The following is a 13,689-nucleotide window of genomic DNA, read 5'->3' as shown; positions in this document are numbered from 1 at the left end:
TGTTGATGCAACAATAGCAGCATACTCTTTCCGAAGTAATGGCGCAGCATCTGTCGGTCTCTTGAAATGTCCTGAAATCGAGTTTCTTAAATATAGGATCTAATAATGTCGCAAGTATGTTAACAGTCCTGTATTAAATGGTCTGTCTTTCTTTGAATTAATCAAGGAATCCAGAACTCTTTTCGCTTCATTAGTTATTAAGGTGCTTTCCCAGAGCTGGGTGAAATAATGGGACGTATGGGTGTGCCAATAAAAGGATGATCTACACCAAAAATATGTGTGAAGATATAATGGATTATTACTGGGCAGTTACCTTTCTGCAACGAGAGGTATATTGGATAGTTCCTACAGTTGAAGGATCCCACTGAATTTGAGGCTTACTCCAAACTCGTTTGAATAAACTTACCAGATTCAGGTCAAATAACTAACAATTTTAGAGACTGAATGACAAGTATCTGAGAGTTTTAAGTAAATCATGGTGCAAGGGACGTACGTAACTAATAAAGTCTTACAGTAAAAAAAAGTTGCAAGCTGTTCTGAGCATGTGACTCTTAGTTGATGGTTAAACCTCAATATAATAAAGATATAGCAAACTTACTTACCTTCATGTGCTGTCGTGTATCCTGGAAATTACACGAAAAATTTTGTTTTGATAACAAAGGAGTAACCACATCTTTAAGCATAGCTAGGGAAGGTTCCTCTGCAATTTTGTAGTGTTTTGTACACTATTCACACAATGAATAAGAGGCGTGTTTGTTAAGTGATACAAGGATGCTTATACCTTTTATGGATATGTCAAATATATGTGCGGATGGATGTGTGTGTGTGTGTGTGTGTGTGTGTGTGTGTGTGTGTGCGCGCGTGCGTAAGGTAAGTCTTTCCGCTCCCGGGATTGGAATGACTCCTTACCCTCTCCCTTAAAACCCACATCCTTTCGTCTTTCCCTCTCCTTCCCCCTTTCCTGATGAAGCAACCGTGGGTTGCGAAACCTGAATTTTGTGTGTGTGTGTTTGTTAGTGTCTCTATCAACATACCAACGCTTTCGTTTGGTAAGTTTCATCATCTTTGTTTTTAGATATAAATTACATAGTTGGATTTATAATAGTATTTTAGATGCTGTGGTTAATTTAGTCCATGTAATCGCTTTAGTTTAACTGATTATGATGTAGCAAACATGCCATTAATTGCCAGAGGAGTTTGACTATATGTGAAAGTTCATGACAGCTTTACAACACTAGGAAAGCTATTGTAATAGTATGCAAAGAATATATGATGAAATCATTACTACAAGTGAATTTAAGTAACAAACTTGGGTAGTACCAAAAACAATGTTACGATAAAGGTACAAATACCAGTTCTAACAAAAGTGGTCAGTCACAATGGTATAGCACGCTTTAAATGAACATGGTGTACAAACTAAATAATTAGAATCAGCTAACCTTGAGTACTGGCACTTTTAATCTGAGATATAAGGAAAAAGATGGTTAAAATGAACTTACCTGAAGGAATACAAATGAATTGTGTTCAGGGTTCATAGCTTTATTTATTTGAAGTTGAAAGAAATAAATAAATATCTAATAGAAATAACAGAGTAATGTTTAACATGTAATTCTATGAAGAGTTTGAAGGAATTTTATTTTCAGTATGTTACTAATGTTACATGGTTAGGGCATAGCGAAGTGATGTGTTGCACAATGTTTGTAGTACCAACAAATGATGGTTGCCAAACACACAAATTACTTCTTATTAGCAGCTTTAGTGAGTTTGGATAAGCATATTGGGCAGGAAATATGTATTGTTTACGAGTGTGATGGACGCAGCATTTCTGCAAGTGACAGTGCTGCAGTTTGGTCCTGCTTTGTAGCACCAGCTGGTTTGCGATTAATCCATGCAGCTGTGCCCCTGCCTCAGACACATTGCACTCCATGAAGTAGTGCACTTCATGACAATGGACCATGTTATGAAATGATGAAAGAGTCAGTTCAGCTCTAGAGAGAGTAGACACTGAACCATCTACAAATTTGTAATACTCTACGTAACTGACAAAATCTGAACTGCAGGCAGTTGTATATGGGAGGTTCTAGAATTTGTGTATGTTGGAAGAACAGATTTACATCTTCAAAACTGACGTCTTTAATTTGGTAGCCTGTGAATATACGTAAGCACGACTTCCCTCTCCAACGCAGGTCAAACTGCATGGAAGACTAAGTCCACGAAAGGAAAAAAATAGGATATTGAGAGGGAGATGTTGTTGTTGTTGTGGTCTTCAGTCCTGAGACTGGTTTGATGCAGCTCTCCATGCTACTCTATCCTGTGCATGCTTCTTCATCTCCCAGTACCTACTGCAACCTACATACTTCTGAATCTGCTTAGTGTAGTCATCTCTTGGTCTCCCTCTACGATTTTTACCCTCCACGGTGTCCTCCAATACTAAATTGGTGATCCCTTGATGCCTCGGAACATGTCCCACCAACCGATCCCTTCTTCTGGTCAAGTTGTGCCACAAACTTCACTTCTCCCCAATCCTATTCAATACTTCCTCATTAGTTATGTGATCTACCCATCTAATCTTCAGCATTCTTCTGTAGCACATTTCAAAAGCTTCTATTCTCTTCTTGTGCAAACTACTTATCGTCCATGTTTCACTTCCATACATGGCTACACTCCATACAAATACTTTCAAAAATGACTTCCTGACACTTAAATCTATACTCGATGTTAACAAATTTCTCTTCTTCAGAAACGCTTTCCTTGCCATTGCCAGTCTACATTTTATATCCTCTCTACTTCGACCATCATCAGTTATTTTTCTCCCCAAATAGCAAAACTCCTTTACTACTTTAAGTGTCTCATTTCCTAATCTAACATCGGGGAGAGACTACAAATCTGTCTCACTCCCTTCCCAACCACTGCTTTCCTTTCATGTTCCTCGACTCTTATAACTGCCATCTGGTTTCTGTACAAATTGTAAATAGCCTTTCGCTCCCTTTATTTTACCCCTGCCACCTTCAGAATTTAAAAGAGAGTATTCCAGTCAACATTGTCAAAAGCTTTCTCTAAGTCTACAAATGCTAGAAACGTACGTTTGCCCTTCCTTAATCTAGCTTCTAAGATAAGTCGTAGGGTCAGTATTGCCTCATGTGTTCCAACATTTCTACGGAATCCAAACTGATCTTCCCCGAGGGCGGCTTCTACTAGTTTTTCCATTCGTCTGTAAATAATTCGCGTTAGTATTTTGCAGCTGTGACTTATTAAACTGATAGTTCGGTAATTTTCACATCTGTCAACACCTGTTTTCTTTGGGATTGGAATTATTATATTCTTCTTGAAGTCTGAGGGTATTTCGCCTGTTTCATACATCTTGCTCACCAGATGGTAGAGTTTTGTCAGGACTAGCTCTCCCAGGGCAGTCAGTAGTTCCAATGGAATGTTGTCTACTCCGGGGGCCTGTTCCGACTCTGGTCTTTCAGTGCTCTGTCAAACTCTTCACGCAGTATCGTGTCTCCCATTTCATCTTCATCTACATCCTGTTCCATTTCCATAATATTGTCCTCAAGTACATTGCCCTTGTATAGACCCTCTATACACTCCTTCCGCCTTTCTGCTTTCACTTCTTTGCTTAGAACTGGGTTTCCATCTGAGCTCTTGATGTTCATACAAGTGGTTCTCTCATATCCAAAGGTCTCTTTAATTTTCCTGTAGGCAGTATCTATCTTACCCCTGGTGAGATAAGCCTCTACATCCTTACATTTGTCCTCTAGCCATCCCTGCTTAGCCATTTTGCACTTCCTGTCGATCTCATTTTTGAGACGTTTGTATTCCTTTTTGCCTGCTTCATTTACTGCATTTTTATATTTTCTCCTTTCATCAATTAAATTCAATATTTCTTCTGTTACCCAAGGATTTCTACTAGCCCTCGTCTTTTTACCTACTTGATCCTCTGCTGCCTTCACTACTTCATCCCTCAAAGCTACCCATTCTTCTTCCACTGTATTTCTTTCCCCCATTCCTGTCAATTGCTCCCTTATACTCTCCCTGAAACTCTGTACAACCTCTGGTTCTTTTAGTTTACCCAGGTCCCATCTCCTTAAATTCCCACCTTTTTGCAGTTTCTTCAGTTTTAATCTACAGGTCATAACCAATAGATTGTGGTCAGAGTCCACATCTGCCCCTGGAAATGTCTTACAATTTAAAACCTGGTTCCTAAATCTCTGTCTTACCATTATATAATCTATCTGAAACCTGTCAGTATCTCCAGGCTTCTTCCATGTATGCAGCCTTCTTTTATGATTCTTGAACCAAGTGTTAGAGGGAGATATCAAGTCAGTAATTACCAATCCATACACATCAGTATCGGCTCTATTACACGAAGCCCCCTATGAATGTTTAGCATGTACGGCAGGAATTATCATACAGGATAATGAGAAAACACAGTCTACAAAGAAGGCTGCTTACAAAACACCTGCATATCCCATCTCAGAATGTTGCTCAAGTGTGTGGTATTCACACCACATTCAACTTCCAGGAATACTGAATGTGTACGAAGAAGGGCAGTGCAAATGGTCACGGGTTTAACAGAAAGGAGTCAGAGAAATGCTGAAAAACATTGTCACACATCTGAAGATAAACTCCAATTATCTCACAAACAACTAATTACAAAATTTCTAGAGCCAGGCTTAAGTTTGGAATCTAGTAATTATATTTCAGCTCCATACATATCAGTCTCATAAGGACCACAAAAACATGTGATACAATGCTAAGTAACCTCTGCCATTCACCTCACAGTGGTCTGCTAAGTATGAGTTTGTATGTAGATGAAGACAGACCTGGTGAAATGTAGCTGGGCAAAGGCACTGGACTGTTAGAAGAAGAGGAGCCCAGACCACCAAGACAACATTAATGAAGCTGCATCAAACCAAGAGTTGCAGTTTCTGTGAATTAAGGAATGCCTTCTCTTTCTCATAGCCTAACTAAAGTGGCGCAAGGGATGAGGACATCCTAGTTTCAATAGCTGTACCTCTGTCTGTTGACCATCAAAGGTTAAGAAGTTATGAGTGACGAAGTTCGCTAGTGCGAAAAGGAAGACGACTGCGGAAGTGTTTTCAGTGGATGTTGGGAGAGGATTTTGAAGGTTCAAAGCCACCTGAATGTGAGAGACTGAGGTAGATAGTAGTTACATCTATAGTAAGAATGCAAGATTTGAGATTAAAAAGCAGTCAGAAAGGAACAGAGATCCTCCAGCAATTGGCTGGGATCATTGCTATATGAATGAAGGTTTGGACTGATAGATGCTGGGCTACAACCAAAGCTTAAATTGGTTGGAACCTGTACGCCCGAAATCACTGTTCAGAGTGGTTGGGGGCTTGAAGCTGTAGGACAGTATGGATTGTTACCATTGGCTATTTTTGGTTGAAAAACAGTAGAAATGCAATGATCATGTAGGATGCGAAAGTCTTTGAAGGTTGTCACAAGGGAAATGTGATGGACCTAGTATTTTTAGAATTTACTGCAGTTCATTAAGGGTAATCAGAATGGGGTCAAGAAACACGTACACAACCTCTGTGCATCATCGGTCATATACCAGTTGTGGAACTACTGTCCACTGGGCGAGCGAGGATAAAATTTTATAGGTGAATTTTGTTTTATGGGCCATGGTCCAAGACATAATTCCCTACCTGTTTCATCTTCCAATGCTAGACACAGCATCAGAGGCTTTAATGAGTCAGAAAGCAGTTACAGTCTCAAACGAACTCAGTGAGACGAACTGTTTGTATACATAACTATGCCACAGTCGGTTTGTGGCATAATCAGACCACTACTAAGATCGTAGCATTGTGCTGACGTATGTTATGGACGTTATAGTAGGTACAAAGACCCATAACTTGTCTAATTTCAATCCTTTATTGGTGTTAAAGTCAATTTTCTGCTTTTGAATTCCTTTGGCCTCTCTGTACATCTTAACACAGAAATGATTAGATCTTAATAAAACCACAATACCAGAGTAACTAATTTACTGATTCCCTAGTCTAGTGCATCATCTGCTGCTGACTAATCCATATTCCTATCACAGTTGCTTGTGATCCTTCCACTTATAAAAATTGTCACTGGCAGAGCACTCAGAAAACAAGGTATTGAGACAGTGTTTAAACCAACATTAAAGCAGTATTAATATTTGAATACTGCAAAGGACCTAAGCCTGCCACTTGCCATAGCAGGAGTATATAAAACTCCTTTGCAGTTGTAATCAGGTGTCATAGGAATTGCAAAATGAAGAATTAACATTTACCTTAAGGAATGCATGAGTAACTGTTGTCTAGACAATATAGATAAATCAGTACTTACAGATCATGCACTGGAACCATACATTCAGACAAGAGCTCAGAAATGTGAACAATTATTGCATTTTGGTTATGCACTTCTTCAATCAAAGAGGTCCTTAACCCATTTGCTCCTACAACTTTACCACCAGATAATTTTCTATGCCACAACAGAAGCTAAAATGTGCCTGAGAATTGATTCTATTTATTGAATACTGTCCTCAGTTAATGGGAGTTTTAGGGAGCATTAAAATTAGAAAATATGGAAGAAATTTATTTGTAAACAATCCTTTTACTTATGATATAGCAGACAACGTACATATCCTTCACATACAAATGTAGTGCAGAAACACAGTGACCTCAGTAGAAATCATTTATAACACTCAGATGTTAACAGATGTTCAGCAACAGTAACAATGGTGCACGTAAAATTCCTACTTTAATATCTATACCATGAAGATAACAGTGCACACAGCAGGAAGAAACATGTAAGTTAACATTTCTTAATTATAAAAATATAAAAAATATCCATTTCACTTCAAAGAGTGCTCAGATCCTCTCAGTACGTATTTTGTACACCTCATCACTGACTAAAATGACAGATCAGCAATAAATTACTCCTAAGCCAAACATAAAATGCCACCACCTTCATGAATCACTAAAGTACTTATAAATATTCTATTAGTACCACTTCCATTCTATTTACTTTAATTAGGAACAGATTGTTGTGATAACACTCCGACCTGGAAGTGAAAATAAGCTGAGAAATGGCAGTACACACAAAGAAACAATTTCAACAGCTGTCAGCCCAGTGAATAATACGAGTTATCTACATAATGAACCACAAAACTTTTTTCACAAAATGAATGGGAGTTATTAATATACAGTAATAAGGCATTGTGTGTGTGAAACCCATTTTATGTTCAGATGTATGCACATACACAAATATTACGTTTCTCAATAAGGGCACTATCATTTTTTCTATTGCATAATCTGATTTTGGTAGAGTCAGTGCTGTAAGATACCCTTTTACTTTTACAAATGAGACTCCATTTTTAATAATAAATATCAACATCATTCACCCACAGCATTAAATTCTCTAAGACTTTGAAAATCTGATTACCAACCTTCTTCGTTTAATACCAGTTTCATTTCTAAATATAATGCACACAACACAATCAAAATATACATAAAAGAAACTGGGATTTCATGTAAAACTGAGATTTCATATAAAACTGAGATTTCATTTAAAACTGAGATTTCATTTAAAATGTAAAAGCAATTGCTTTCTATTAAACCAGTTAAATACAAGGTAACCTAAAACTTAAATACAGAAATAAATTGTAAACAGACAGAGATTTACAGGGAACTGCTGCACTTCTTCCCTACTCCAAACAATATATTGAACTTTCATACTACCAGTAGTTTATCTGATTAACTGAAATTACAGAATCCTTTGGGAAAAAACTGGTAAAGATAGACATGATACACTATGGACTGCACTGTACATGAAAAAGATGATCTGATACTTTCAGTTATCTGCAACATCAAATATTGCACACTTCAAAATCGAACCCGAAGTATTCGTGTTTGTAACAGAACCTTAAGTTGTGTTCATGTGATGTATTACATTTCTTGAAAAATATCTGACATAACTGTTTTCCTGGCATATTTCATTTAACCATAGTTAGCCACAAGGATGGAATCCTGTATCACATGCACTACAAGAAAAATATAAAATGAAGGACTAAAATGCCTCCCATAAAACATACATATTCATAAAAAAGAAAAGCTTCAGATCTATCAAAAATATGTAATAGTTAATGGATGTAAGCAGCATTCAAAAAAGATATACAGGATGTAATAAACATCTATGTGACTAGTTTTGATTAAACGAAACAGCACAAAAATATTTTTCTCCTTAGCCAATATGGCTCAGAACAATTGCAATGTTGTATGTTATACACATTGATACACTTTTAAGCATTGTATGTAAATACTCTATGAACCACACATTAAACATTCATCCTTGTTGGCTAGTGAACAAACCATTGCACTCATATTGTATGCTTCATCGCTGTTGTTTTGCACCTTTGGGGTGGAATGGCCATTTGTTGAGGTGCTAACATTGCGTGATAATTTACTCTTGTCGACTGTGAACTGGATTGCTTGAGCCGCAGGCTTAGTACGAAGATAGTACATTCCCGTCTTCAGCCCCTAATGAACAGATACAAAAAGAAGAAATTTAACCATTATAAGAACAATAAAAACAAATGTAAGAATTACTGTAATATTTTGCTTTCCATAACTTTATCTCCTTATGGGACACAAGCAATAGCTCCCACATGTATCTACATGGATGGTTACTTCTTGTAACTTTTCTTTCTTCGTAAGACAAGTACATTATCTTGTTTCTCTGTAGGCCAATGAATCTACTGTCCCTATACGTCAAAGGTGTCTACTTCCATTAATACTCTTATTCTTTGTTATATCATTAAATCAAAATAAATACAATGCTTCAAACTGCTGTACAGTATTCTGTTTGTGGGCCAGGGAGTAGAGTTATGACTACATTTCAGAGAACAATGTTAATTAACTGAATACCATCAGTTTAATATAACTTACATAATGCAAGCAGAGCATAGAAGATGAGTGGATGATACTGCTACTTTAAAGTAGAACTAACAAGCTGTGTTTTGAGAGTCTGTGGAGTGTGTAGTAAGACAAAAATTAGTTGATGAAGGTATACAATTCAAATGGAGGAGTGATACCTGGAGAAAGTTTCAAACAGCGGTCCACACTTCACACGAAAAATACAAATTTCATGCAATGTAAACCAATGCAAACAAAATGCTTGCATTCTTGTTTATTCCACCTCAATCATGAGAAAACATATCTGCTGCATCAAACAAAAACTGGACACCTAGCAATGTCACTGTTATAGCACTGTGACAAAAGAGTGCACTAATAATACTGTACTCAATTTGGTCATGGTAACTTGCGTTTGTCGACTAAAATAAGGTGCCTGGCTTATCATTCATTTCCGTAATTTATTTCATATTTTCTCGTTCTGACATTACAGACTCTGTAACACCAAAAGTGTCTATGTGTCAACGTAATCCTTAGATATTCTCTAAATAGATATTAAATATTAAAATAACTTTATAGCAGTCTTCAAAAACGTTTTATGTATGAACAGAATATTATTTACTGCTAACCAATCAGTCATTACGTCCATTACGTCAGTACATAACTTGCTTCTGTCATTTAGGCAGGTCGGATATTTTGTGACATTTCAGCTTGCACTTGAGAATGGCTATACAGCAGAAAACATGACTGCGTGAAATAAATTAATAGTTATTTACAGTTTCATGGTGGGAATTTCTTTCAAAACTGTTGTGTATGTAGCAGGAATGCTGCAAGTCTGCAAACTCGTGTACTTGCTCTAATTTCCACTTGCACCTGACAACAGACAAGCGACGAGTGGCCTGCAGCGGAGACTCACGAGTCAAGTCTATGTGCACATGGAGATGGCGTGTTCAGAGATGTCGCAAGACCCGCTGACGAGGTTAAAGCGAGCATACAGAGCTCATTTCTGATCCTTACATTATGTCCCTGTTGGTGGGATGTAAGTACAGTTACTCTAACAACATAAGTTTTTCACTTTCAAAACACATACGCATGTCAATAGTGTTTCACATCTAGGAATTATATCTTTTCTGGAGGTTTTATAAGTAAGTTAGAAGCCTTTGATGAAAGTGAAGTTTCACTCTGGATTCATCTCAGTAACGTAAGTATTCTTCCATAGTTACTCTCCATAAACCCCCTATCTTACATATATTCATAGCTGTAACAATTAGTATAGCTGTAACAATTAGTATAGCTGTAACAATTAGTATAGCTGTAACAATTAGTATCGCTGTAATACTCAGCTGTTGTTGGGAACCACAGTAATAACTTTTTTGCTCCACATTTGTTGATATTGTTCACGAACTGTCAGTGAGGTGACTGAGTGGACATGCTAATGAAATACTTATCACTTGATTTTACGATAACTATCTGGTGGGAAAATTTTTTTCTTTCACACCTTACAGTATGATTTCTTTGCTCAATAGAAGGCTGAGTTTCCTTTCATTATTCATCTTAGTTACTGTGCTGCATCCAGTTAAGAAAACATTGAATGAAATTTTACTTGTTTTGCAGAGGTGGTTCGTTTTAGGGCACCGACTGCTGCATATGAAACATAGATAAAATTTTGTAGTTCTTCATAAACGATTCAAGATATTTAAACGAGTTTTTGGCAAATGACAGCACACACCGAAATGCGTATATTATATTGCCGTCTGACTAATACTTTAAACTTTTTCATTGGTTGAGATGTGGATGCAACTATAATTTTTTTGAATGGAAAGTTGTATTTGTCTGAACAGCATTTAATATCTCGTCAAAAAGGAATACTCTGGGATTACACACAATAATATTTATGATCATCTATGTAGGACACTCAGCTACAATCGGAACCTGTTTGTCGTTATGTTACAATGTGTATTTGCTAAGTAACTTAATCACTTAAAACTTCTGGGCTATTAGGCCATACTAGATGCATAAAAGTTTCTCCTAACATTTCCTCTCTGACTGTGAGAGACACCTTCAAGGGCAAAATGGCGAACTACAATCAGAACTCGAGGGAGTGCGGAATATATAAGTAGTGTTGATTATTGCTCGTAACGCCAACATTCTTATGCTGCAATGTTGACATCCAAATTTTATCTTATATAATAACTTTCTCCTTTCTGTTAAATTTATTATGGCGTTTATAAATCTCAATAGCCTCTTTATAAATATGAGCATGATAATGCAATGTTTCGATATGACACTTGTCTTGGTGAATTTTATTTCAATATCACCCTCCTGATAAACGTGTTCCAGTACGGCCAATTAATGCACATGTCCCAGGCAACAATTCCTCTTGTGTTCAACGTGACGGGTACTAATGCTGCTTTCTGTGGTACCAATATAAACCAGTCCACAACTACAAAGAATGTTATATCAACAAAGTGCAATCAAAGGATGTCGTATGTCTTTTGCCGATCTTTTATGTTCCTGGTGGGTCTGCAGAACACAACAATTCTTATATGGAGGTGTCAGACACTCTGCTTCATTTTTTTTTTATTCTGCTTCCTCTGCACCACCACGACAGTGTGCCATTTTCTCAATCAAAACCCAAGAAGATGAAAACACCAACACAAATAAGATCACACGAGCAAATGCACACAGGACGAACAATGGAAAGTAGCCGAGTATTCAGGGCAGAAATGCAACTACGCGAACACTATCTGATTGGTAAGTGCCTCGTGCATTAATGCGCCTGGATCGTACAGACTCTAGCGGCTGACCACATTAATCTACCAGGAGCATAAAGGTGGCAGCAAGGAAGTGGATGTACACATGTCTAGAGCACCTGATGAAAGAATCAAAGGTGTGAGTAAACATATCCAGGGCACCCGGGGATAACAGCAACCACACATTAACTCAGCCAGTCAAAAGGTTAAATGGTAGAGTGAAAGGATTCGGTCCCACACCCTTTCAGATACCAGCCACACGCCCTATCACTAGATCACCACACCGGATGCAAATCAGATTGCACTTCCTGTGTCCTCTGCTCTCTCAAGTTATAGCAACTGTTCGTTAAGTGGCAATGGCATTTTTTTTACAACTTGAGTTGAAATCACCATAATTCAGAAAATTTGTACGAAATATTTATAAATTATACACAAAAGCCTTCCTTGCAAGTGAGTGTGCCTATTAGTCTACATCAGATCAAAATCCCTACAGCAGTTCCTGAGATTAGCCTGCACATACAGTCTGAAGCAAGCAACTTATTTCAGTGTGTGTGTGTGTGTCATATATATTAACTAATACCTCTTTGTCACACACATTTTCCAAGCTATTGGCAGGCTGTATTTTATGTCCTATCCAGCCACTGTCAACCATTTTGCTTTCCAAATAGCAAAACCCATCTACTACTATGAGTGCCTAATATCCTAATCTAATTCCCTCGGTTGATTTAACGACTACATTCCATTACTTTTACTTTTATTGCTGAGCTTATTACCTATTTTCAAGACTCATTCCATTCTGTTCAACACCAAAATCCTTTGCTGTCTGACAGAATTACAATGTTGTCAGCAAACCACACTGTTTATTTCCTATCCCTGTACTTTAATTTCCTTTCCAAATTTCTCTTTGATTTCCTTTGCTGCTTCCTAAATGTACAGTTTGAATAACACCAGGTCTAAGCCATAAACCTGTTTCATTCCCCTTTCAGCTACTGCTTCCCTTTAATGTCCAGGCTCTGGTTCAGGTTCTGTACAACTTGCAGGTAACAGTTCCCTCATTTTACCCCTGCTACCTCCAGAATTTCGAAGAGTGTCTACCGATAAACTTTGCCAAAAGCTGTCTCTCAATCTGCATATGCCACAAATGTAGGGTCAGTACTGCCTCACATGTTACTTGATTTCTTTGAAGCCCTACTGATCTGCGAGGTCTGCTTCCAGAGGTCTTTCTATTCTTTGGTCAATAAACTGTGTCAGTATTTTGCACCCATGATTTATTAGGCTAATGGTTTGGTAATATTCACATCTGTCAGCACCCGCCTTCTTTGGATTGGGAATTATTAAGAGTCTTCTTGACATCTAAGGGTTTTTCGTCTGTCTCACATCTTGCACCATGTGGAATGGCTTGGTCAGGGTTGGCTCTCCCAAGACTTAATGATTCTGAGGATGTGTTGTAGGCAACATGGGTCTTGTTTAGATTTAGGCCTCGCAGTGCTCAATGAAATTCTTGTAACAGTTTTAATGTGACCCTCTATTTTCATATACTACTACTTCCCTTCCTATGAATTTGTCTTCAAATTCATTTCTCTTGTATAGCCTTTAAATAAATTCCTCCCATCTTTCTGTTTTCCCTTCTTTGCCTAGTGCTAGCTTGCTATCTGAACTCTTGATATTCATTCAGAGATTTCTCTTTCCTCAAAAGGTCTATTTTTTCCTGTAGGCAGCTTCCATGTTTACTCTAGTAATGCATGCTTCCACAATGTCACATCTGTCCTCTAGCCATTCCTGTTTAACCAATTTCTCGCCTTTCTCTCATTCCTTAGAGGTCTTTATTCCCTTTTGCACCATTTTCTTACCTTCTATTTTTATCAATTAAATTTACTATCTTCAGTGCAATCCAAGGCTGCTTCTAGGCCTTATCTTTTTACCAATTTGATCATCTGCTGCCTTAACCATCTAATATGCCAAAGCTGCCCAATAGTCTTCTATTGTATTCCTTTTCTGTGTCCATCAATCGTCACCTACTCTTCCCTCCA

At 37.6% G+C, this 13,689-nt stretch overlaps 1 protein-coding gene across 1 annotated transcript in view; it reads right to left on the bottom strand.

Moving 5' to 3' along the window:
• Window positions 1-6,596: 6,596 nt before the first annotated feature.
• Window positions 6,597-13,689, bottom strand: part of LOC126194913 (ribonucleoside-diphosphate reductase large subunit) — an 87,514-nt gene continuing 80,421 nt past the window's right edge. The window contains exon 14 of the mRNA XM_049933284.1: window positions 6,597-8,534. Within this exon, the coding sequence (XP_049789241.1) occupies window positions 8,319-8,534 (216 nt within the window). The 3' untranslated portion in view covers window positions 6,597-8,318. The remainder of the gene's footprint in view (window positions 8,535-13,689) is intronic.

Source organism: Schistocerca nitens, chromosome 7 (assembly GCF_023898315.1).
Source record: "Schistocerca nitens isolate TAMUIC-IGC-003100 chromosome 7, iqSchNite1.1, whole genome shotgun sequence".
Classification (NCBI taxonomy): Eukaryota; Metazoa; Arthropoda; class Insecta; order Orthoptera; family Acrididae; genus Schistocerca; species Schistocerca nitens.
This window is presented reverse-complemented; position numbering and strand designations above follow the sequence as displayed.